The sequence below is a fragment of the Mixophyes fleayi genome, chromosome 12, assembly GCF_038048845.1.
Source record: "Mixophyes fleayi isolate aMixFle1 chromosome 12, aMixFle1.hap1, whole genome shotgun sequence".
Lineage (NCBI taxonomy): Eukaryota > Metazoa > Chordata > Amphibia > Anura > Limnodynastidae > Mixophyes > Mixophyes fleayi.
This window is the reverse complement of record NC_134413.1, coordinates 41,611,992-41,639,572: the sequence shown is the minus strand read 5'-3', so window position 1 is coordinate 41,639,572 and position 27,581 is coordinate 41,611,992. Positions and strand designations below refer to the sequence as shown.

At 38.7% G+C, this 27,581-nt stretch overlaps 1 protein-coding gene across 3 annotated transcripts in view; it reads right to left on the bottom strand.

The window, feature by feature from the left end:
• Window positions 1-496: 496 nt before the first annotated feature.
• SCFD1 (sec1 family domain containing 1) overlaps window positions 497-27,581 on the bottom strand; it is a 77,905-nt gene continuing 50,820 nt past the window's right edge. For all 3 annotated transcript variants that reach the window (XM_075192294.1, XM_075192295.1, XM_075192296.1), the window contains 11 exons: window positions 26,520-26,616; window positions 17,096-17,166; window positions 12,263-12,342; window positions 12,102-12,164; window positions 10,289-10,364; window positions 9,095-9,148; window positions 7,549-7,601; window positions 7,132-7,165; window positions 4,270-4,335; window positions 2,939-3,007; window positions 497-855 (listed from right to left, as the gene is read on the bottom strand). In XM_075192294.1, the coding sequence (XP_075048395.1) occupies window positions 832-855; window positions 2,939-3,007; window positions 4,270-4,335; window positions 7,132-7,165; window positions 7,549-7,601; window positions 9,095-9,148; window positions 10,289-10,364; window positions 12,102-12,164; window positions 12,263-12,342; window positions 17,096-17,166; window positions 26,520-26,616 (687 nt within the window). In that variant the 3' untranslated portion in view covers window positions 497-831. The remainder of the gene's footprint in view (window positions 856-2,938; window positions 3,008-4,269; window positions 4,336-7,131; window positions 7,166-7,548; window positions 7,602-9,094; window positions 9,149-10,288; window positions 10,365-12,101; window positions 12,165-12,262; window positions 12,343-17,095; window positions 17,167-26,519; window positions 26,617-27,581) is intronic.

Here is a 27,581-nt window from a genome sequence, read left to right as displayed (position 1 = left end):
TCCCAGTGTAAATGCTACTTCTGAAAACACACTATCTTATGTGTGACAACCAGTGACTGTTCAGAAACACAACAACTCTCTGGGGGGGGAGGGGTTATCCATATACATTGCTATGCAGAATAGAGGTAGCACTATCTGTAGTTAAAAGATCCACAGTCTCTACTCTCCAGAGCAACAATTATGGGAACTACTGCTGAAGAGAGATAGTGATGTTGCTGTGACTCTTCAGGCACTGCATGGTGCTATTTCCCTGTGACCAGTAGTTTTCAGAGAATATTTCTGGTGGACGTGACATAAAAGGACAAAGAAATAGTCATAACCAAAATGTTTCCAGTCACGTTTTGGAGCAATTTAAACCTTTTTTCTTGACTCCACTTTGAGAGCACCCTACATTGGAGCCACATTTTCCACAGTGCATCCACATGCCAAGCTGTAAACGCTGCTGTTCACAGATCCTTTTACCATAACAGATATTAGTATAACACATTACGCTTAATTAAATTAAACAATACCTATTGATTTTATTTAGAAATGACCTCTTTGTACAGAGACCGTGTTAATGCCAATGTTACTGGGGCTGGCATACATCCACCACAGTTAAGTAAGGGAGTCCTTTAAAGTTGGTAGAAGAGCTGGCAAATTATTAACTATACAGAGCATATTAGATTTCTGGGAAATGTAGTTTCACCCCTCCTCTTTCACACTTGCAGATTTTGGTGCAGGGTTCTGCCAGCAGAAGGATTCATGGAACGGTGCAAGTATGGGCCTTATTGTCCTTGCATGATCAGATCACAGACTCGGGAGAGGCGTGGAATCCGGTCACTACATCGCCTACTTCTGTCCAAGCTGAGACAACTAGAAGAAAAGAAGGAAATTGTAAAAGTGGCTCTACATGTGGGCTCCAAATTTATTTATATATAAAAATCCAAAATGACTTGATTAGGTAAAGAGAGAAAACAAAATGTAATACTGACCACCGTCGCTCCATGAGTGGAGGCATCATTCAGCCAGGAAATATAGTAAGGTGCTATGTTACTCAATTCCTCACTTATATTTTCTTTTAGCTATGGTTCCAAAACCGGATTGCAATGTGTGGGAACCAATACGTTTTGTGAACATTAATTACACTTGTCAAACATCTGTCTGCCCAGATGTGTTCAAATTTAAAGAAGGAAAACACCCATAGACCTGTATGTAGGGGAATTATTGGGCACTTTAACTGGTGATATAGATTTTAATAATCATAAGAAAAGGATATTATCAATAAAAACATTTAAATCCTTTAAAAGTCCTCTATAGGTCAAGGGAGTAGTTACCAGAACCCTCACTTTTTCAATAAAGGATAATAGAGGCAATGAAAGATCAAACAGACATAGAAAAAAATCAGCAATCTTTCGGATTACTATGTACCAATCCAGTAACAGAAAAAAAAAAAAACCCCATAAAGAAAATAAGGACGCTTTATCACCAAGCAACCACAATGTAATAAAAACAATTTTATTTAATATAAAACATGATAAACCTTCATTATAATAACATATAGCAATCCATCTTGTTTAGCAAAACAGCACTATTTCTATTAAAAAATCTCAATAGTGAACCGGAGGTGCACACACCGGATTAAATGCTTATTTGTTAAACAAAGGAGCTGGGAATGTCCAGTTGAAATAACTCTGAAGAATAAACTCCATTATAAATTGTACTACTGACTGATTGTCTGAAGGACACCAATTATACAGTCTGCACTGTTCCCAATACATGGTCTAATCCACTTTATATACATACAGCTACAAGAGATTTATTTTGTAGTGTAAACGTTTATAATGTACATGGATGGCTACAGCTCACACCTACAACACTCCGAGACTTGCACTCTTCACAATCTTATCTCTTTAGCTGCCAGTGTATATAGCAGATTGCCTGGCTGGCGAACAACAGCTGCTCTGACTCGCAGCTCTTAGGGCTCCCAGTCCTTAAGAGATATTTCTTTAAACTTCCAGCTTGTATGAGGTCTGTCGTTAGACTGTATTTTATATACTCTATTGCCCTAACTTTTTGCAGTCAGCGTCCTTGTTAGTGGATGATCAAACAGAGAAGTGCTTCAACCTTTGTCACAAAGGTTATGATAAAACTCTTACGCCTTACTCCACTTTAATGATGTGGTTTAATCATAGAGTATCAGTACGAGAGTAGTAAAAGAATAAGCGCCCTTATTTCCTTTATAGTTGTGTTCAAAATTAGAATACTTACATGTTGACATTTAAATCGCTCCATTCTGATAGTGAATACAGCCTATCATCTGAGGAGTAACAGAGACAGTATGGCCGGAATACACCCATATGTATGAACTATTCTCGTTACATAAGCCATTTAAGTGGTGAAATATAAAATTTATGGCAAATTACATAATCTACTAATTATTATTACCAAATGAAACCTGGTCAAGACACTGTAGGTAAGTCTGAAAAACAAGTATTCTAAAAAAAAATTACAATGTATCAAACACAAAATGTTCCGACACTTTGTCAGGGTCCGGGAATTGCTTTTAAAGAAGCAATTCCCGGACCCCACCCCTAGTTTCATTATACAGGTGTGGGGTCCGGGTATTGGCGCTTTAAAACTGTCATTTTCACTCTGCCCATACTAAAATGATGGAATTTCACACTGTAGCTGTTTAACACTTTCGGATGGTACAGTGGATTGTGAATTTCAAGCGCTGGACAAAGTCCATTGCTGAAATATGTTAAGTAGTTATTCGATTAGTGTAGGGCTTATAGGGATTGTTATTTCAAAGTCGTTTACAAGCTTGTCGGATTTAATGTGGCCTTGGTAACGAGTACCACCGGGTATGAAGCTCTAAGCAAGACTGTGGCAGAGAGAACAAATTGGGGTAGTAAGCACTCAGCATGTTACAGACAGCACTCAGTAAGACTATTACCTGTTTAACAAATTGTGCAGCATTGAACAGTTCTGTGCAGCCATAGAGAACATGTTTTCCTTGTTTGGTCTGAAAGAAGACAAGATGGAATTTTAGGAGGCCATCATTAAATACATTTTTGATACATTTAAGTAGTTACAAAGCCTGACTACACTGTAATTAATGATATATACTACCAGAACTTTTAAATGCCTTGTTTCACTTCTGTAAGTGAAATGGTTAAAACGAATGCCCAGATAGTAGCTGATGGTTATAGAAAAAATGGTCCTGGGAACTGTTGTGGGGAGCTGGCGAAGACCATATAAATAAAATCTATGGCAGAGTCAGCAAAGGAAGGACAGACCTTAGCAACCAGCGACAAGATCCAAGAGCAAAGCAAAACCAAAGCCAGATGCATGCCATGAAACTTTATTTTTATGGGGAAGATTGTTTGCATGTCAATTAGCCAAAGGCATCTGCTTGAAGAGAGGGAGACAGGGGAGAGAAGGAGAGGGCAGCTCAGTATATAGATAAAAAAAAGAGGGGAGTTAAGATAGGAGACAGCTGTCCAGGGAACAGGCATAAAGTAGGAAAGGGAGGAGAGAGAGTAGTTCAGGTAAACAAATATAAAGTAAGAAAGAGGAAAAAGCAAAGTCCAGAATACAGGTATAAAGTAGAAGGGGGCAAAGGAGGAGAGAGCAATCCTGGGAACTGATATAAAGTATGAAACGTAAGGTAAGAGAGGAAAGTCCAGGGTACAGGTATAAAGTAGGAAAGGCAAAGGAGGAGAGAGCAATCCTGGGAACAGATATAAAGTATGAAACGTAAGGTAAGAGAGGAACGTTCAGGGAACAGATAGAAAGTAGGAGAGATAAGGAAAGAGAGCAAGTCAGGGAACAGATAGAAAGTAGGAGAGATAAGGAAAGAGAGCAAGTCAGGGAACAGATAGAAAGTAGGAGGGGTAAGGGAGGAGAGAACAATCCGGGGATCAGATAGAAAGTAAGAGAGGTAAGGGAAGATAGGGCAGTTCAGGGAATAGAAAATATAAATATTGTATGTGGGGAGAGAAGACCAAAGAAAGGATACTATGTAGGAGTGGTAAGGCAGAGAGACAGCAGGCCAGGCAAAGGACAGAAAAATTGGAGAGGTAAACAGGAAAGAGACAAAAGCACAATAGAAAATTACATTACAGATATACTACAGAGGGAAAATAAAATTAACAATGTAGTAAGGATACAGGCAGACTCTGGTGTGCCACATTAAATATCACAATAGTGAAAATGAAACTAAAGAAAAGAGGAACAAAGACCAGAAATTTAGAAAAAAGGCTAAAATGGTCAATGTACACTAACCTTTACATAGTCCACTAGATTCTGATACTCAATATAGTTACCGCCTCCAACAACAAATACAATGGCCTGCAGGGAAAATAAAATAAATATTTGCAAAAAATACTTGTTTAATAAAATACAGTACTTGAATGGATGAATATATCTCATATAGATTTATCTTTGCATATGAGAAATGTATTAAGTAAATATTCTAAAGTAAAAGGATGAAAGAAGCATTGTATACAGGGATACACAGCAGTCACTGTAAGATGTAGGGAGCCTAGATTTACACATAAACCAAGCTAAGAACAAGTGACAAGTTGCATGGAATTTCAAAGGAAGTTCTACCTTGAATCACAATGTGCTCCTAAACATTATGAAAACAAATACAACAAACTCTATGTCACCACAAAGGCAAAAAATATCACACGTGTATCTAACTAAAAAGCAAAACCAACACCTTTGGTATTATTTCCAGACTGCAGTCTCCAATCTAAAGCCCTTTCTGTGTCTGCTTCTGTGAAAAACATTTTTAATATCTGTTATTTTATTCTCTTATGTGTAATTACTGTGCACTTCAATGGGAATTATATAGGTAAGGGGCATCAATAACACTTGTATAAATCTGGTCAGTAGGACTAGAACACAGAGGAACGACTGAGGGCATGGATAAGGTGAACGGTGCGTAAGACCACCACCCAATACTAGACATTACACAGTGTTCTTCAACAGTATTATTAGGACCATTCTTTAAAATGAGTAACTCAGAAGTACTACAGCTACCAAAAAAGGAGCCACATTATACTATACTCAGAATTACACATAGCGCCACTCTGCGCCAAAAGCAGAGCAATGGGGTACTATACTTTATTATACAGAGCCAATGTTTTAATGTGACAAGAACAGTAATTCTAGAATAAAAATCTTATTGAGTCCATTAAAATATTAAGAGAGAAATCTTGGCTGCAGACGATACTTGAGATGACCTGCACTAGAGGAGATTTACAATATTGTCTGCTAACGGTAACCATGTTGATCGGTATATTCTGCTTTAGGACAGGTCAGTTGTACTAGCCTCCCTCTACTCCTGCTAAACCAGGCCTGTCCAACCTGCGGCCCTCCAGGTGTTGTGAAACTACAAGCCCCAGCATGCTTTGCCAGTAGACAACCTGTTGATAGCTGGAAGGGCATGGTGGGACTTGTAGTTTCACAACATCTGGAGGGCCGCAGGTTGGACAGGCCTGTGCTAAACTATTCATATTGACAAGAGGACATGGACTATTCCCCTCATTACTACGGATTAGACATGATGTAAGTGACAGATGGATTGCATTGCTGGCTTAAACATTGGTCAGATCATTTACACCCAAGAGATGGAACAGTAACAATTGCTGCAATGTCTTTATGGTGGCATTCACAATAGTATGTAACCATCCACTCTGTCTTTCCCACCAGCATCCATTTTTTTTTTTTTTTTTTAAATCTCTTTATTTTTGCAAAAACATGAGATCCACACAGTAGATTACATACAAAAAATAAGTTGAGGTAGAGGAGTCAAGATATAACGATAAATGTATAGAGAGTTATTAGCAAACACGAAGCAAATTATTACAGACAATTTGTTTTACTGTTTTAACAATGAATTAACCTATAAAAACGAGATGAGAAATGTAAATTAGACTAGAAGGTTAATCCAGTCTACCTATGAACTATAAAGAACTCTACTACCGTGGAACTCCATAAAGTTATTACTTAATGTTTATCCCTTTTTTTTTGTTTTATAAAATTAAAAAAAGAGAAAGAGGGGGAAAAGAAGATAGAAAAAGTGTAGAGGGAAGGATAAGGGTAAAGGGGAGAAGGGGAAAATATATCGGAGGAAAAGATTTTCAGGTGACGGGCGTTGCTGCTTGATGGTAGGAGTACCAGAAGTCCCAAACCTTGTGGAAATTTAGAATTTTGTCATGGAGAAGACTGGTAATATATTCCATAGTGGCCATGTACCACACACAGGAAACTACACTTTGAAGGCTAGGTGGGTGAGGGGATTTCCACTCTTTTGCTATCTGCAGGCGAGTAGCAGCACAGATGTGTTGGACAAGTCTGTCTCCCTGTTTATTTAGAGCTTTAACCCAGGAACATAGCAGCATGACCATTGGGTCGGGCAACACCTCGATATCTAAAATTCTTGCTATTAGATCAGCAACCAACGAACAACGATTACAAAAGTGGAAGCTGCTCAAATCAATTTATAGGCCATAACAGGTGCTGAAAGGGTGGGGTTATCCTGCAAGGAACATACATACAACATACGAACAACGATTACAGATACTAGGACATGTCCCCCAAATGTGGAAAAATGAGCCCACCTCTCCACAACCTCTCCAACATAGATCTGAGGTACCAGGATAAATTGTATGTAGTCTTGTAGGCACCAAATACCATCTAGTGTATACTTTAAATGTGTTCTCTCGTCACCAGCATCAATTTTTGATAACTTTCAAATGGAATAATTTGTTCTCGTGCTGTAGTCAAAACTTGTACCTATCTCTATTTTATCAGTAGCATCCTCATTCACCTCATTAGTAATAACATAATTCCATTGTCCCTAACTTACATACGTCAAGTAAAACTTCCTGATGGAGAAAGGACTGCTTTTGCTAGTTACATTGCAGTGTGTGAACATACACAATTTTGTATTGAAATGTCTGTTTGCTACACAATAAACTACAGTTTTATAGGAAACACCATAGCTAGTAAACAATATAGTTGTGATTAACAACTACAAAAGAAAAACCAGAAAGCATTATTTTCTTGTATGGTATGCAAAGCCATCAGTAACTTTAATAACTTTTCCAAAATTCATAAGGGTGTCACTATACTTACCTCCTGAAACGGATTCTTGTTCCTTGGTACAGAACTGTTTTATAAACAAGAAAGAGATGTTTGTCAGATCAGAAAATATCTGGTTTCAAGCTACACTACAAGGAGCTGGAAGATTCAACCCATAAAATGATGCTTTCTATAAAAAGCACACAATAATTCATAAGATGGATATATTGAAAATAAGAGCAACTGACTAAATATATGCATATAAGCGGGACATATTGGCTGCAAACAAGGCAGATTTGGGTAAAAAATATAGAGAGGCTGTCCATATAATATAGGCATTGAAATGCATAAAATAGAACACAGACGTTTACTTGCTGTGCTAATTGGGGCCTTTCCTGTCATAAGATTCCTGCAGTAGGTAGAGGTAGTTTAGGATTAGGCTACAAAATGGTTTAGAAGAATAAGTGTCACCTGTCATTTCCACGTAACATCTTGGGATCAAAATATCTGAAGTCATCTGTCTCCTGCAGCATGACAAAAGAAGGACAAGTATTATAAATGAATAATAAATGTTGCAATTTAGGTCAATAAGACCGTCTAAGGGGCATATTCAATTGGCCGCGGCCTGCGCATTATTGCGGTAATACTGCGTGTAATTACCGTTATTACGGTAGTTCTAACGCCAGCCCAGAAAGCTGGGTTAAAACTACCGTTATAACGGTAATAGCTTTAACCCGGCGGTACTTCGGGGGGAATTGAATTCCCCCCTAACTGTTCTTGAAGCAGGGTTGCCACTGGTCTGTAAGTTTAAATCCCATATTTATCAGTAACAATACATATACAATGATCTTGTAACTAAACTACATTTTAAATCCATAGAGTGCGGTGTAAACTCAGAAAGAAGGTGCAAAGCCATGTTGTGCTGCATGGCAGCAAATATAAAATGTGAGGACAGATTAACAGTTGGGATGGCTGTCAGTAAATCTTCAAAGTGAATGTAGAAGATTGTCTTGTTTGATAACCCAAGCTTGCAATCATGTCTGCTGTAAATAAAAGTCACTACTCATCAAATTAGCAGCTTTCCCAGCTATAGCTTAGCCATGGGACATGAAAACAAGCTGTGCATTTACAACAACATATAAAGACATGGTGGATACAGTGTAAACCTATTATTTTCATATTTATACTTTCCCCAGCAGAAGAGCACAACATAAGTGATTACTGGCCTTTTGGTATGATTTAACCAAATCATTACACTTCAGCTGAACACAAAACAGTCTGCAAAATACCAAACTAGTTTGCATATTACAATTAAGCAGGAGGGGATTATATGATAATATCTTGCCATTTAAGCAAAAAATATAACTTTATATCCCAAACCAAATCCTCGATTGGGTACTTCCCCACTTTTGGAGTACGTGAAGGGAGCATAAACAAACAAATAATCTGTTCTGATGCACTATGGGCTCTTCATCAGCAAATGGTTAAAGCTGCCTCTGGAAGTAGGTTGGACCATGTACATGGAGATCAGACTTTATACACAAACACATGGCCCCCAGAGCCTTAAGTTTACGAGCTCCTGGCAACTAAATCAGCTTTAAGGAGGGCGTCCGGCTGGGGCCAGAGTTCTTTCCAAAACATTTGCACATTTTTTTTCCTTCCCCTTTTACTTGCAGCTGGGAGCAAATAAAATAAAACCATCAATAACAAAAACATAAACATACAAGGAGGAAAATAAAAACAACTGGTAGGAACAGAGCGATCTTGAAGCACTTTAATATATTTATGATGCTAGGAAGTTGGATGTAACAAAGCAGTTTTTGAGCCTCAGTGTGTTGAAAATATCACAGGCCACTTTTGAGGGCAAGCATACAAACCGAAATGTCAAATCTCACTTCGCAAACTATGCACCCTCCTGATTTTCAGATTACATACAATTATGTGACAGAAGCCAAATGCAAAGTAGGGACCACTTATCCCATTTACCCTGGAGTTTAAAACTTGGACCTCTTCTTACCAGATTGGATTTTACTTCCATTAGGCTATCAAGGACTCGAGTGACCGGCAAATTCTAGGAAGACAAAAATAAGTGCAGAGACTAAATTTATATAATTCAAAGGAACAATGGCTAATGTTTATTTCAAAATTACCACTCTCAAAGTACTGCCTACATATTTCAAGGACTGAGTAGCATAAACAGTATAATGTGCATTTTTGCAGAGGATCTTGTCACACCCAGGTGCTCTGTGCATTTCCTTATTCAGTTATACATTCTTTCACCAATGTGCCTGCAACATTTTGCAACAAACATATGCACAAACAAGCAAGTACAAAAAGTATTTCTTGTCTTTGGCAAAACACATCCAAAAAATGCAAAGTCAGACAATCTGTGGCTCTCCAGCTGCTGTGGAACTACAGTTCCCAGCACCCACACTAGCCTTTGGACCTGTAGCTTCATAACAACTGAAATGCCACAGGTTGCCTTCCTCTGCTCCAAGGGGTTTCAGCAAAGTTGTCTTATAACAGAGAAAAATAGGGAGTCTGTCCTCTGGGCTTCATATTGGCCAACCTTAAGAAGCCATGCAGGAATCTGTATTTATGACTCATATGTATGTTATTATTCCTTGAGTACAGCAGAGAGAAGGAAGAACTGACATTTCCATACACACATAATTCTAGCCAGGGATATTCACATTTTACCGCTGACATTCTAAGAGTGGACACATTTACTATGGGCTCAGTGGGAGATGTGACAGAAAGTCCTGTGCATAGTGCTTGTATCAAATGTCTAAGCACATTCACAAAGGTCCTTGTTTTGAGCAGCCAAAACAAACAGGATAGGGGAACTGGGCAGGATGGGAAGGTGGCTAGATTAACCCGTATGTTGATGGGAACACAAGATCCTCAGCTCTACAGCACTGAACAGTGGAATGACAACCTTACTATCAATATGATTAGCATTAATCTAAATGCAGACTATGTGCTTTGTGCTGGATTAGACTTGCACAGCTGTGTATGTCTGGTACACCACGGTATAATGACACGATGGAGACTGCTTTAAATGTACACTAAACTCTGTGTGCAGTCACTCATCATATTATACTTTCATATATAGCTCAATTACATTTTCATCAACCATCAGTAGCAGGTGGGTTGCCTGCCTATTGATATTACACACGTCAAAATAATTCTGGTTCCTTAGACTGTTTACCTGCTGCTTTAGAACCAAGTTTTTCACCCCCTCCATGACAAACTGTGACCCTGTATTCATGACTCTGGAGAGCAGTCTGGAAGTACAAAAAAGAAGACAGGGTATAAAGAGATGCACCACTGGTGCCAGTTTCTCCTCTCTGAAATGGCTGCAGAAAAGAGGCTCATTGTACCTAAATAAACAGTGTGTAACTTTAAACAGTTGAGTGGTGGATGCGTCTATGTGGTACGTCTGACATTATCAGGGGAGGGGAGCAGGGGGACAAGAGACCCACTGTGGTTGAAGGGAACTGAGTAATGGCAACATTGGCAGTATCTGTAGTCTCCCTAGAAAGGGCATAGAACCACCTTGTCCTAATTGATGAGGGAATGTTAAATAGCACAATACTACTGGGAGAACTGTGATCCAATGTGTGAAAGTATATGTCACATACTGGCGATTTGTGATTTAGGCTAAGAGAAAAATCAGGTTAACTTACAAGCAAAAGATTCCTATGTAAGGCCAAAAAAACCTACACTGTCAATTTCAACAGGTTCTATTAACCATCTGTTCTCACCATGATGTTTTTGTACTGTAACCACCCTAGGATTAACATCAATTAAACATCAGGCGAAAGCTAAATCTTGTGACAGCAGTGGCTACTGCAGCGAGTTGTGTGTATTCTATAACTAGTAACACTAGAAAAGGATTGCTTTATGGTCATGTTAAATTACAACTAATGTCTTTTTGTTAATGCCTATGTTAAATTTGTGCACACTCAGATTGATCTCTAAACAAAATAAAGACAATTATACTAAAGTATATAATGTGTGTGTAGAGCAGGGTCAAGTGTGGATTTAGCCCTATGTGGATGTAACCTGTGTATTCTCTGCTCCCCATTAATGAAATAATTTGACTTTGAATTAAAGAAATTTAACAAAGGCTAAAAGTAGTATTGGCTTATATGGGGTGCCGAGTCTAATGAGTCTTCATCAGTATACCTGCAAAGATGTCATGAACTTTGCTGATCACCAAAAGGTCATAGCCTCCCCCAGCTTTGCCCTACTAAGCAGCAGAAGACAAAATGGTATATTTACTAAACTGCGGGTTTGATAAAGTGAAGATGTTGCCTATAGCAACCAGATTCTAGCTTTCATTTACTTAGTGCATTCTTCAAAATGGCAGCTAGAACCTGATTGGTTGCTATAGGCAACATCTCCACTTTTTCAAACCTGCAGTTCAGTAAATATGCCCCAAACAACGGACAAGAATACAATGGGAACAAGACAATTAAGGTCGAGGACAGGCCAGGAGTAAGCATATGTATAGGTTTGGAGCACATACACAGCCAAGGTTAGGAGCATTAGTATAAAGAAATGCGCAGTGGGCACAGAATTGTGTAGTGAGTAGAAATTTGCAACCATGGCATGTGGCTGTGTGTTTAAGATAGGAAGTTGGTGGAGGAGTTGTGAGAGTGTTCCTAGAAAAGGACCAGAACTAGTGAAGGCAACACTGATGTGAGGAGCCACAGGTTATTTCCATGGAAGAAATACAATTCCATTGTAGCCCTCTCTCTACAATGGAATTCCTATGTGTTCCTGCTTTTGATTATAAACTGTGACAAATATAATTTAAAATTGAGCCTGTGTGTGTAAAAATATATTTTACATATAAACTTGTGTTAAGGCAAATTTTTGGTTTTCTCCACTTTAAACAGGCTGGAGAGAGCCAATGACTGAACACTCTCATTGAAACCTTAAAATGCTGGTCCAATGTATAACTGACAGATTTAAGGAGATACAGAAAAGTACAAGCCCTCCTCCAAAGTTCTTACCCTTTGGATTTAGTAGCACCAATTCCATAGTTCGCCGGAGTGGACGCCATCTTTGCAAAGGCTCTATATAAACAACCAAAGACACGTTGATGTTCGTTTAGTTTTTTGTTTCCACACACCTGATTGAAATACAATACTGCAGAGCAAAGTGTGTTACTTACTTCCACTGCTTAATGTAGTTTAAAGGTGCCAAACTACAGCCTGCATCCTCCAGGGCCTTCTTATACTGATCTAGGTCAGTCTGAGAAAGGAGAAATTAATGAAAGTAAAGTGAAAAAAACATCAACTAAACATTTCATCATCATCTATATATTTATTTATATAGCGCCACTATTTCCGCAGCGCTGCACAGAGAACTCATTCAATGAGCTCATTCAAATTCCCTAACATACACACACACACACACACAGACCGACAAAGACTAAGGGCAATTTAATAGCAGCCAATTAACCTACCAGTATGTAGGTTAATTGGATGCCATTAAGGAAACTGGAGCACACGGAGGAAACCCATTCAAACAGCGGGCGAACATACAAACTCCACACAGATAAAGCCATGGTCAGAAATCGAACTCATGACCCTTGTGCTGTGAGGCAGAAATGCTAACCACTAAGCCACCGTGCTGTCCACAGATGAAACATTTCTGTTTAATCAGCGAGAATTATAGGCCGTCTGCTCTCATAAATCTTTTGAAGTAAAGAAGTACATTGCCAAAAATATTTGTGTGAAGTACTAAATGCCCAACTTGATATGCCTTATGGGAGGAAATATATGTTTGATGAAATTCTTTGGGAATCATTTACATGGCTCAAAGCATATTAGACCTATAATGCAGTTGAGTGATATGTTGGCTGAAGAATCTTTGAGGTCAATGACTGATACAGGATGTGTTATATCGTTTTGTTAAGATCGATTGAGAAATATTCAATGGCAGTATTGGAGGTAAGAGGATTTTTATACTTGCGATAAATTCCTTTCTCTGATTCCATCTGGGGGACACTGCTACCATGGGGTTGTAGCTGGGGAGTGTGGAGTTAGCACTTAACTAGTTAAACTGTGGCTGCTGAGAGACCCCTCTGCAACTAGTCAGTGTAATTCTAAAGCCCCTCAAGGAAAGGGAGTCGAACCAATCAAGAAGCAAAACAGCAGAAGAACAGAAGGGAGAGAACGCAGTGTCCCCCAGATGGAATCAGAGAAAGGGATTTATCATAAGTATAAAAATCCTCCTCTTGGTATGTTTCAAACTCATTGTTTTGTTTTGAAAAAAAACCCTAATAAAAATTACTTTAAAAAAAAAATAAAAAAAAATCCTCTTTTCTCTTTCATGCTATTTGGAGGACACTGCTACCATGGGGAAGTACCAAAGCAGCCCCCTAAGGGAGGGACCGTCCTGGACGCCCAGCACCTAGCACATTACGGCCGAAGCTAGCATCCAAGGTTGCGAACCCACTGAACTGATAAAATGTGGTGAATGTGTGGACCGAGGACAATGTGGCTGCTCGGCATAGCTGATCAGCTAAGGCTCCATTACGCGCAGCTCAGGAAGCCCCCACAGACCTAGTGGAGTGTACCATGATATGGGTAGGCACAATCCGGTTAGCCTAAGATATGACTGTTTTATTGCAAAGGTAAGCCATCTAACAATGGTTTGCTTGAAAGCTGGAAAGCCTCTTCTTTGGGAATCAATTAGGACAAAGAGTCCGTACGTCGGATATCCTCAGCTTTTTGGACATAAATACGTAATGTCCTGACCACATCTAAATATTCTAAGGAAGAACCTGTGGAAGCATCCTGAAACACTGGAATCACTATTTCCTGATTGATGTGAAATCCGAAAACTACTTTTGGTTAAAAGGAAGGGACAGTCCGAAGCACCGCCCTGTCATCATGGAAGACCAGGAAAGGCTCCCTGCAGGAAAGAGCCCCAAAAGATCTGACACTCCTCTGGCCGACAATAAGGCCAGCAGAAACACCACCTTCCATGTCAGAAATCTAAGGTGTGTTAACTGTAAGGGTTCAAAAGGAGGTTCCTGAAGCATAGATAGTACCAAATTCATATCCCAGGGTGCCGTGGGACGAACAAAGGGAGCTTGAATGTGCAGGACCCCCTGCAAAAAAGTACAAACTTACGGAAGGTCCGCCAGATGCCTCTGGAAGAAGATGGAAAGGGCAGAGATCTGGACCTTTAAGGAACCCAGGAGGAGCCCTACATCAAGTCCGTTTTGAAGAAAACTTAGCAGCCAGTGTAAATGAAATTTGCTTGTATTGTGTGCCCGGTCTTCACACCATTTAATGTAAATGCGCCAGATTCTATGGTAAATGCAAGCTAACACTGGCTTTCTAGCCCATAACAGGGTATTCACCACCCTGGGAAAAAACTCTTTTGACCGCCAGAGGCTGGCTTCAACAGCCATGCCGTCAAAGCCAGCTGAGACAGGTCCTGATAGACCTTGCAGAAGGAGGTCGCTGCGAAGATGAAGTCCTTGTCCCACTGCCATGAAAAAGGATGTCTGCATACCATACCCTGCAGGGCCAATAGAGAGCCACCAGTTTAACTGGGAATCCTCTCTGCTTGACCCTCCGGAGTACCCGGCGAGCATTGGAATGGGAGGGAAAAGATACCCTAGCCGGAAATTCCAATGCATTGTCATTATGTCCACCGCCAGAACCTGGGAACCTGCCGATTGTGTCTGGGCGCCATCAGATCCAGATTCGGGGGGTCCCACTTCCGAACTAACATCTGAAAAACCTCTGGATGGAGTGACCATTCCCCTGGCATTGCTGTGTGACGACTTAGAAAGTCGGCTTCCCAATTTCGAATGCCTGGAATGAATATGACTGACAGATATGGAACAAACTGTTCTGTCCAAGCAAATATTTGGGCTGCTATGCCCATTGCCCTTGGACTTCTTGACCCCCCCGTTTGTTGATATATGCCACCACCGCGGCATTGTCCGATTGTAATCATACTGGGAATCCCTGAACTAGGGACTGAGCCTTTTTTAGAGTCTTCAACTACAGGATATTTATTGGAAGGGAGCTTTCTTATTCCGACCAAGGACCCTGAAGGTGCAAATATAGCGCTACTGTACCCCAGCCCTTTAGACTGGCATCCATAGTTATGATGATCCAGGAGCACAGGGCAAAGGCTCTGACCATGCTTAGGTGTTCTTGACTCTTCCACCACCTGAGAGATAGACAGGCCTCTGGGGACAAGTGGAGAGCTGAACCCGACCACTTCTTTAGGAGATCCCCCGGAAACATCTTGAGTGAAACCTTCCATAGGGGATTGTCTCGAGGGTTGAGACCATCATGCCCAGTAACCTCATGCAAAGAAACATGGAAGGTTTGTGACTGTCTAGGACCCTGGTCACTAGATCTTGTACCGAACAAGCCTTGTCCTATGGAAGGAAAATTTTCTGCCTTCTGATGTCCATTATGAGACCTCAAAAAATCATCCACTGGACTGGTATTAACTTGGTCTTCTGGACATTTATCAACCGCAGGGTCTCTATAGTGAGGTATAAATGCTGACAAAGAAACAGATCTGAGGGGGCTTTGATAAGCAAGTCGTCGAGATAGGGCACTATGCTCACCCCCATAGAATGCAGACGGGCAACCATTACTGTCATGATTTTTGTAAATACTCTGGGAGTTGTAGCTAGGCCAAAAGGAAGCGCCCTGAATTGGTAATGGTCTACTCCTACCGTGAAGCAGAGCAATGGTTGGTGCCCTTCCCAGATAGGTACATGAAGATATGCGTCCCGACACCAGGAATTCTCCCCTTTCCAATCCATTTATCACTGACATGTGTTGATTAGCATGGATGAACGCAGTGATACGAAAAATTACTGCATGCACCTGTTTAAATGCAGTAATGCGAGTTAACATAATGAAAAAAATAGGCACCACATTTAAAAAATCATTATAAAGGGGAGAAGAAAGAAGTCACTTCCTGTTTTGAGCACAGGACCCCATTAACATGTTTACAAATCCACCAGAAAGGCATCAAACATCCTCAACAAGCACATCATTAACAACTTTCAAGGCAAAACATACAATGAAAAATGTATGCAAAAACTGCACATCAAAAATAAATGCATTGGTGTGAATGAGCCCTACGAGTAATCAAAAACATAACGTGTGTGTTTTGGAGAATCATGTGGCTTATTCCCATTATGTCTGTGAAATACTGTAGCGATCGTTCTCTGAATACCAAACAGCTTTGTATTTATGGTCAAGCCAAACAGGAAGCCACTTCTGACAAAACACAATTCACATGTGAGAAAAAGAAAGAAGCCATTCTTTGGGATGGGGCCACATGATTTCCCTTCAGAGGAGGACAGATATAAAAAAATAAATAAAAAAAATACATTCTTTAATCTCGATGCACAAAGGATACTTGTTTGGTTAAAAAAGCAAAAAAATTTAAAGCTTATTAAGAATGCACGTTTCAGACATGCCACTTTATACAGGATACGCATAAGCAAAATGACATGAATTCAAAGGGATCTCCCCCTTCTCCCTTAAAATGACTAATTTATTGGTTTATACACGTCCTCCTGTAATTTGTATTTACCAAATCATATTTTTACCTCTGTAGCCAACTTCTGTGCTTTTCAGCCTCGTTTATCTTCATAGCCCTGCGATATGAATCGGCTCTGCATTATTACAGCTGTATCTAGATCAATGAAAACAAACTCCTATGCCTGAAATGAAGACGTAGCTAAAAAGCACAGAAGGCTGCTAGCAATGTATTTGGAAAATATGGCATATACAAGCCAATAAAATAAAGCTACGTGGAGACACCTTTATGTGTTACCTTATGGCCCTAGCAATAAAATTTTAAAACAACAACTAATGTGCATGCAAGATTTTTTTTTCATCCTTACCAGCAAAATCTGTGAAAATAATTCACTACTTTTTAGAGCTTAATTCGTAATTTATGGAAATTTGGACATTTTTTCCCAGCAAAATATAGTAGTTGGCAGTACCTCAGAGGGGGGCTGTGCAGACGTGATGTAATATATCAGAAACAACCTCATCTTGTCTTCTGGAGTCCCAGCTACAAACAGCAGGATAGATACAAACATGTAAAACACGCAATAAAAGAATTTGTTGCATGACCACAAGTAAATTGAATAATAAATTATCAGTGAGCCAGGTAGTTTCAAAAGGTGTATGTGTAAACTCTGTGTAATTGATTCACTCAGTGTTAGTGGCTGGATAACTGTTAAACACACCAACATGCAGACATGTTATTTTTAGAGTGCAGCTTAACAGTTACAGTAACTGAACAAGGAGGTCCCCACTGAGATTATGTGAAAATGTTGAATGAGCTAAATGACACAAACTATCAAGAAGCTGAGACAGATTAAGCCTCGAGCAGAGAGAGAAGCTTGCAAAAGATGTACATACTACGGTAAAAAGACTTAAGTATAGAAGGCAGCCACATGCTCTGTAGAGGTATAAATCTAGCATATGCTAGTTCTATGCACAGTGTTCTCCCCAGAAAGTTTTTGCCAGTCATGTGGCATTAAGAAGTACCTGGGTGGGGACAGTTTTAATACTTTGCAACAATAATGAAAAATGTTGAAGGTTATTGCCAACACCTGCCAGGACTGGTCAGTGGTCTAACACACACTGCTGGCTGAAGTGCTCACATAGTGTTTGCTATAATAGGAGAAACAATGGTTTATTCTATTATAATAGGACTATGTTGGGCTCCAAGAGCCGGGTGGCATGTAAAAACAGCCGGGTGGTGCGCCCGGGAAATAGGAGCTGGAGGAGAACACTGAAGCATGATTAAATTCCATAGCCACTGATAAAACTAATGATTGAGAGCCATCATTTCCCCCTTTGCTCTTATTTCTTTAAAATGGAAGTTAGGTAGATAGGTAGATTAAAACGAGTAGAGTACCTCTGTCCAGTTAGAAGAGCCTGTAGCACAAAGCAGTGTGTCTCTCCCTAGTGATATCTCAGTTTATACTATGTCAGCATAGGTAGATGGAATTGTGCCAGCAATACATTTACGTAAACCCAATATTCTCAAGTACATTGCCTTATATAACACACACAGTATACAAATCATACAAGCAATCTGAAAATCTCTAATACATATGAGATCAGAAACAAATGTTACCAAAAGAAACAAAATAAAAAAAAGCACTTTCTAAACTTTAGCCAATTAAAGCAGTAAGAAATAACTAATAATAATAAAAAAAAAAAAAAATCACATCAACAGTATGAGATGTTTCTGAATAGGTTTTATTCATTACTGTATGTAATTTATTTGTATTATTAGGTTGCAGTAATCATAATTTATTTTAACTGTTAACTCTTAACTGATGATTAAAATTTATCGGTTTCATTTTTTTCTACTTGTGTCCATATGAATATGCACTTTAATCTGAAATGTGTCGATATAGCCTTTTGCAAACATTTGTTTCTGATCTCCAATTATTTTTTAAGGATAGTTAAAGTTGAGTTTTTTCAGCTATATGAACTATAACTATATACACTGAATCATATAAAGATATTAAAACAGTTTCACAGAATATAGATTAATATTGTGTTCTTTGTTATGCTGTGTTATTGTCCTTCATGATGGAGGAAGGACAAGAAGTCACCAGAAATATTAAGTTCTTTGAGCAGAGAGCCTATAAACAAATGCCTACATGAACCTTCGAAAAGGCATTCAAGAAAAATTCAAGGGGAGAAGTTCATCTTGTGAAAACCAATGAGCTATGTATACAATACAATAGGTGTTTATAAATACAACTGAATCCCCATTTGTGTGGCAAAGTATGTTAGTATTAGATGAAAGGGCTAGCGGTAGTAAATATTTATTTTTTTAAAGAAATGTATAGTTTTTCTAGTTTTCCCTCTTCGTTCCTGAAAGAAGTAAACCTGGAATGTGGCTTTATTACATTTGTACATTCTAACAGACTACATGCCTTTTAGTTTTCAACAAGCCTGTCACCATGAATATACATTTTATGATTCGACAGATCAAAACTTACCGATGTACTTGTATTGTGTCACATTATTGACTACTCTTAACTATTTGTATTGTATTGATTGGCAACCGCTATCTCCCCAAAGCTGGTGTCAATGTACAAATAAATAGTTTGGTAATGAATCATCAAGAAAAAAAAATTAACGTTGGTCCCTGTCATTGTAATATTAGGGAAAAGAGAAAAAAAATATGTCCATTTGTAACATAATTCTCTAGAAAAACGATTATGTCACATTTAAGATACTGATAGCCCACTAAGTCCAAAGATCATAATCAACTACAAGGTGGTAGTGCAAGTTCCGCCCCCACAAGTTAGAACCAACAAAATCAATTTAGTTTGTGGTGAAAGTGGTATATGAGCAGGAAGACCAATCACAAGCCGCAACATTGTGATAGGTCCTTCCGCTCACACTCCCCCACGGATTCCCAACGGAGCTGCAAGAGCAGTGGAGGATCCACGGGGAAAATTGCAATGCTTCGTTTGGGGCAGTGATGGTGGGGTTGGCGAACCTGCATTACACTACTACCTTTTAATAGATGGTAGTGCAGTCTTAAAGTGCAACTGTGATAATGTGGAAACACCCGTAGCAGCCAATCGGCTATTTGCTGTTTAATTGCCCAACTTGCACTAGATTAAATTATTAAAAGCTAGTGAATGATTGTTTGCTACAATTTACCTACACATTTCTTATTTGTCAGTATAAGACAGTCAATGTTTTAAAACAACTAACATTACCCTTACAACTAACCGTTTCTGAAGTTGCATGCGAGTCGATGGTCCTAAATTATGTGAAGTGCATTAAAGCCAAGAGATATCACAATTTACTGCTCTGTGCCAGTTAGAGTACAGCATATTGCTCACATGAGGCTCAAACATTCAAATACTCTGAAGGTCTGTCCATGTAAGTAAGCAGTAATTGGCTAAAACAGTCCTCAATCATTAAAACCTATCTGTTTATTACATGTAAGCCCCGATCGCTGGCTTCAGTTTGCAAACCAAGTGATAATCTCTCTCACCTAATAAAGCCTAACTCATTCCTCTGATACATGGCCAGGGAGCACTGCTAAGAAATTATTAACATCAAATGACAGCCAAAAGATCCAAGTACACCAGTATGCAACCGAATCTAAAATGCCCATTTTCTTACTCACATTTGTAGGGCCATAAGACTAAAGGATTTAAAATATTAAACAGATTTAGGATTCATTCATAACTAGCTGCTTTTAATGTGCTTTATAAACCACTAAATCTTGAAAAGCACATTCGAAATAGAATATGGCTTTTTATTGGTTCATTTCCACCATTGTTTTCTAAAATCCTAATGTCACTTCAAAATTTCAGAACGCTGCACACTACCAGCATATATTATATTGGCAAAACTACAACACAGGAAAGGAAAAAGGCTTCATTGCTTCATATATGTGAATGAGCCCTAAAATGCTGAATACAGCAACCTCATTGTACTGTTCCTTAGAGAATAAAAAAACAAAAGAATGTGATTAGATAAAGAAACCCAAAGACCAAATCAGGTTTGAAATTGTGCAAGGAGTTCTGTACTCTGTACTAGAATTAATAAGACATGTTTGAGCGATTCATATTCCTTATGTAAGGGTTATAAACCATTACGGTAACTTAAATATAAAGGAATGGTAGCAATTAATCAACATGAAACAGCAATTCTTAATTCTGCAATGTATCACAAGCTGCTCTCCATCAGAAATGCCTATGTTCCTTCTTTATCATTCACCTACGTGATTTTTATACTGACTCATATAGCTGTATGTCACTTGCTTTATATGCAGAGGAGACATCGGAGACAGATTAAGTAGACATTATAATACTTTAAAAATAAATATGGACCATATATCTGCTACTTCATATTTAAGACTCAAACTACACAGAATTTTAATGACACCAATGCAATTCTATTCAAGGCATGCTTTGCTATGAGGAATGTGGCTACATGGAGTAAGACTGAATTGGTGCTTACATTTAACGGAAAATCATTTAGATTACAAGAATATATGAAGGGAGAGTGATAGATGAAAAATTAATGAACTTTTTAGCTGATCACCTTCTGGATCAATGTTTCATTTGAAAAGGGAGAGAAAAAAAGATTTGGCTTTTAAAAGGTCAATTCATATGACAAGTGCTAGTAAAGTAATTTTTATGCAACCATGATTTTTTATTTTTTTTTAATAATCAGTATATTGTCACCACAGGGATAACATATCAAGTAGCCATCACTTCTGTATTATGACATTTTCTTTCTACTATGAACATTTTCCATATTTACTTTATCAGTGTTTGAGCCTGGTTATTTTACATGCAGCTGGCACGGTCCACTGTGAGCAGTTTGTAAGAATCTTTTTGATGGGTTTCATTTATTTTCCTAGGAGTGTTTAGCTTAGGTTGCTAATGTCATCCAGAAGATTACCGCAGGGCACATCTAGCAACTTCATTATGGTTGTTTTTGCTCCCCCCAACCCCCAAGCATGGGGTGGTAAATAAGAGTGATATTTCTCCTTTCCGAAAACAAGCTTCTATCACATCTCACACTGTGACTTTCTATTTCACTGGTTTTCATTCCCAGTAGTGTTTTTATTACACATTTATTTGTCTACAATATTGTTTTCATTATTAAATACATTATTTATTTAAAAAAAAAAAAATAATAAAAAAAAATCTTAAATTTTAATATAACAAAATATTGACTTCATGTTTCACTTATGAAACTTTTTCGGGTTTCATTACTTGTTAAGATAAGCAAGACATCAGAGCTGTAATAAGAAAGGTTGGCGCTTGGGGCAAGAAAGAAGCGGGACGCCACCCAAACCCACAATTTTAACCAAGTTAATGTACAATATTAATTCCCTGCGTCTCCTTCATGTTTGCGCACTGGGCAAGCACCCCTCTCCCACAGCCCTAATTACAGCCCTGCAAGATATCATACTGTTTTAAACATAAAATAATGTAAAAGAAAGTGCACTTTCTCAATCTCCCCCTCCCCACCACTACTTTGGAGATAAAAAAAAAAGTAAACAAATAAGAACGATTACTCTGCCACCTACCTAAACAGTTATCCTATTTCTTTCCTTAAATGGGTTTTCAACAGCACTTCTTATGTAGAGTGTAGGGCAGTGATGTCAGGAGGCTACTTTGGTGTTAATGCACCTTATTTGATGAAACGCGCATAGAGCTTGTGTACGATAATACCAGTGTCTATGGGGGTGAAAAGTTTTGAATGTTCTGATGGGAGGAGATGGGCAGATCTGGGGTGTTGACAACTAAATGTAGGCTAGGTGAACTTGTGTCTCGTTTTACACCCATATGCAAATACTATTTCATTTTGTGGGATGACATATGCAAATTAGATTCAAGGGGTAGACAAAGAGCAATTACAGCGGTGTTTTCAGGTTCCCTGGGCTGCCCCACCCTGCAGAACAACTTGTTTTTGACATGTCTTCAAAAGGTGGACAAAATTTCCAACAGGACAACATATCCATCTCCAGGCATACTTTATAATGGGAAAGTGCATTTCTAGGTGCCACATAGTACCCTAGTGCCTCTTGGCCCAGACACCCAAACATATAAAGCTGCTGTAGATAACCATTTATGTTAAATAACTACTCCAAATGCATAACACAATAATGGTAGTTTCAAGTGGGAAAATCCTTTAAAATGACCGAGACATAAAATGTAATTGATGTAGGTGATTTTATCATTGTTTTTAATCGGTCAAATAGTCAACAGATACACTTAATTGACAAGGTAAGATTGAGAGAAGCTATGTTTAAGATCCATAGCGTGTGACAAATGAACAATGCCAAAACTGTACTAATCACCTAAACAGATACACATGCCTAAGAAACCCAGACATCCCAACACAGCTTCCTGAACCAATATCTATATAACTTTATAAATAGGAAACAAGACATTATCTCCTCTTTCATCTTTATACAGTAATTCACCCTCAGGTCGAAATTAATTTACCAGCCAAATGTCTTCAATTAGTAAAAACGTCTTTTAACCCCAGGGTGGCAATGAGCTTGGATGCTATTCCGGGCTTAGCAATATCAGAGTCACAAAAACAAGATATTCATGGTATGCTTATTTCATTTATTTCCAAAGAGTCAAACAAGTGAGTTTTGGGAATAAACAGACACTGGGACCACAATTACGTATGGATATCCTACTCAACTGGAGGCTGCGCTAGCACACATGTCCATAGTTAACAAGCCTTCCTGATAATGAAATGAGAGCATTAAGCTTACCATAAGGGACACTCAAAGCTGAGCAATGATGCTCACTACAAATACACTGGCTTCCAATAACTAACAGCTGCTGACAATCTTTCTTCAAAGAATGTATTCCATTGAGTAAATATTGAATTTTAAACTGGCTTGCTGGGCACAAACTACTCTATGTTCCATCAACTCTTACTACTGCGGTTCTCAGAGGCATGGTGATCACACAGTAGAGCAGGAGCTCTCTGGAAATACTTGAAAGATGAAGAGAAAGTTGGAGAGGACATGAACAGAGAGAAAGGACATTGGGATGATAGGTTTAGAAGTGTTCGTGATGTTAGCAAAGAACTGTGTGTTTTCAGAAGTCGTGTCATATGTCTGAACAGTTCCAGGCATTTCCTGGAATTAAGCTTAAACAGGATAGGAAACAGCCTAATTAAAGGGCTGTGTGTTACCATGATAAAATTTGTAGCAATTTATATCGTTATGCTGTAGTATAAAACAACTGTAAGTTTTCTTGGACAATATATTCAGTTACTGGAATTTACAAACAGCAGTTACAAAGTCCGTGGTGGTAATTTACAATGGATAAAACTACTAAGGCACAGTAGAAAATCATTTTTGAAGGAAACACGCCTATCTTTGCGCAAGTGCATCTCGATTTCTGCAGAAGTGTTGGGCAGAGCAAAGGCATTCCTTGCTACAAATGGTTGTGCCAAGCTTTGCAGACCTGTACAAAAAACGGGATTTCAAGTTTGCTTAAAAAAAGTATTTCAACAGAAAACTTGAAATCTTTTATTAAATGAAAGGAGCATAACAATAGTCAAATCAGTGTGACTGCTACAGGCCCTGTAGGCACAAGAGGCCTAGTGAGTTTCAGGCCACCATGCAAATTAGCCTAATGAACTCTGCATTTTTCTGAACATAGCAGGCTGCATAGGTGCCTATTCCCTGACACACAGGCACTTGTTTGCCTGCTGTGTGCAGGAAAACAACATATAATGGCAGCGTTGCTTCAGCTAATGACACAAAGCACCTGTATGTTGTTAGCCTACTCACTGGCTGCGCTTCTGCTAACAGTTAACCTCACTCCACAGAGTGGTAGTGTGTGGGGAGGTAAAGAGAGGATGGAGCCCCTTCAACATCTTGTTTTGGGCACCCTTTTTCCTAGTTACACCATTGGGTAGGAGGCTGGACTTTAATGTGGCTTTAAACTTTTGCAAACTGCACATCTACTGATTTCACTGCCTGCCCATACACCTAGGTGCACTTCTAGTTTGTAGAGGCATCTCCAAAGAGCAGAAAGTAGACATTCACCTTAAAATGCACCATTTGCGCTATGCATGCAGTGTGCATAAGAGAGGTAGAATGGGTTTGTTTTATCTCTGATTCTGTACTAGTTAACATCCTGTGATATGAAAAACATTATTAGATTCTTGAATTATTAGAATTGATTAAACACAGTAATTCAATGCCAGGTTCTCAGTATTAAGTAACCACCACTATGATCCAAAAACACAATAAAAATTAATCTAAAATGTTTTAATTGATTTTCCATAGCAATATGTTTCCATAACAAACTATGAGACTGGAAAGACTCATGGCCATGCTTCAGTAAATACTTGATTAATATGAGTCTCTATGAAAAATGTAATAAGGTACTCTCCTTTAAATGATATATGGCTCAGACGTGCATATCAAGATTGAGCCTTTCCTCTCAATGTTTTTGTACATGTGGCCAACCGGTACCATATTCCATAGATATGCTGAAGTAATAACATTATGGAAAAGTTATACATCAATAGCTTTCATACTTCAACTTCCTCTAGTTAGTTCCTCTGATTTAGCACAAGAACAATCCTTTTTTCTTTGCTTTTGGCTCACCAATTCCAGACCTCTCAGAAAATAATAAATACAGTTAAACAAAATATGACATAATAGAGCTGACTCAGAGTGGTATGTACTGTTTGCGGGGTGCACCTTGAGTGAAATCGCTCTGCGTATACCGAGAAAGTGAGCTCAAGCATATGCCCATATGCAGACATGTAGAAACATACATATACTCCTGTTAGAAGGTGTATATTTTGCACATGCAGGTGCAAGTACACACTGATTATGGTGAATTATCCTAAACCAGACTCATATGCTGCTGATGCACAGGCGGATGCATCTCGAGATGCGTCCTGCTCTGCATATGGGCAAAGATAAGCTAGTTTTCCCTGCTCTTTTTTTAAGTGTAAGTTACTCCTGTTTTGCATCTAACTCTACATCAGCCCCAACGACTAACACAGATGTTATATTATTGAAAATAAACACAAAATAAAAGCTATTGTAGTCTTTGCCACTTTTACATCACTATTCACTAAAGGTAAGGCTGTATTTCACCGTTGTTTAAACATGTATTTACACCAATCATGTACTATACAACAATTTAGTTCTCCTGATTATCCATAACCTCATATCCTCTTTTGAAAGGTCTTTTTCATTTCCTACTTCCCTTTTGTTTGAATTACAGAGGTAAGTAATATTAGACCATGAGAAGTTGTCTTACAGAGTTCATAGTGCGATTCCTTGTCCATGAAAAATACACAGAACTCTTTGTAAAACATGACTATGAATTCAATCAGAAGGCAGGCATCATCAATCACATGTATTAATGGTCAACAGTAATTACGGTGCATGTTACTAGTTTATCAAGCAAGTCCCTCACGTATGTGGTGTATGGTACTATGGAATGTATGTGGCTCTTTATAAATAATAAATTATAGATTAGCATGTATATCTATACTTCTAAAGCTTCTATAGGTCTCACTGTATAGCAGAGATCTTGCTGAGAATAGTATATTGAATACGTAATGAGGTGTTGGCCCACAAACACTCATATGTTAAGTCAGATTTGTGGGACAGTGCCATGTACAGAAATGTGTGGTACTCTGCCTGCCAGCAGCTTCCTTAAGACATGCTGTGAGGCCGGAGACATTCGAAATCAATGAGGTGTCGAGTGTGCAGGCTTCAAAGCCAAGACCTGAAGGGCAGAGCGAGTATTAGGAACAAAAACAAAACTAGCTGCCTACAACACCCACTGGCATCCTCGAGGGGTTAACCTCTTCATCACCAATGAGGTTCTAAGAAAAAAGAAAAAAAAAGCTCACCATCTGGGTCAGAGATGATATCTAGGAGAGACTTGTCTAAAGTGGACTTGCTCATTAACTTCTCTTCATACTCGAAATATACATCCAACTTCCGAACCTAGAACAGAGACAGAGCAAAATGAAGTCAACATACAATGTGACAATCTAGAAAACGCAACCATCCAAAGTGTCAACGTAAAGAGACGTTAGGGCTGATGCAGAATCCAAAATAACATGTTCCACTTATTTTAACACTGACCTTTTTTGCTCACTTGAAATGATGTGCTTAAATTTGGTAAAAGTTGTGTATGAATATACATTGCAATTATAAGCAGCAGCTGTATACAGAAATGATTTCAGACAAAATGGGGCCCTAGGCAGAACTTAAAGTGGGTCTGTTGGTGCAACTGGAGTACACATTTATGAAACCAACCAATGGAAATCTGACTCAAGATGCTTATCTTTTTAGATAGGTACCATAGAAAATAAGCATGCCAGAGTTAAGATTTTCAATTGTGTGTATTTGTGTATCTAGATTAACAGGAATCCTGGGAGAATTATCCTAGATGTAATATAACAGTGACAACGCCCAGTTTTAACTATTATACCAGTAGGATGAACTATCCTGCCTAGAAAAATGTAATGCTAGCGATAATGCTCCAAGATTGAATATGACAGCGATAATGACCACTAAGATCAAATATACCAGATATAACGCCCAGCAAGATACAGTATAGAGATAATACCAAGAAAAATAAAAAATGTTCGATAGATCAACATCTGCCAGTGAGATCCAATATGTCAAATATAATGCTCCTAGACCTAAAATGCTGGTTATATTGTCCAGCAGTGGCAATAATGCCCAGCTATAGTATATACACAGTAGTAGCAATTCCTAATAACATATCAATAATGCCCAATAACATGTCCAGTTGTATTGGTAATACATAATAAGATGCCTGCTGGGAGCCCTGGTTAGTTAGATGCACAGCAGTATTACAGATGTAGATCAGTAATACCCAAGTATGATGTCCATTGCATGTTCTGCCCAGTTATATACATAACCGTAGTAGTGATGCCCCA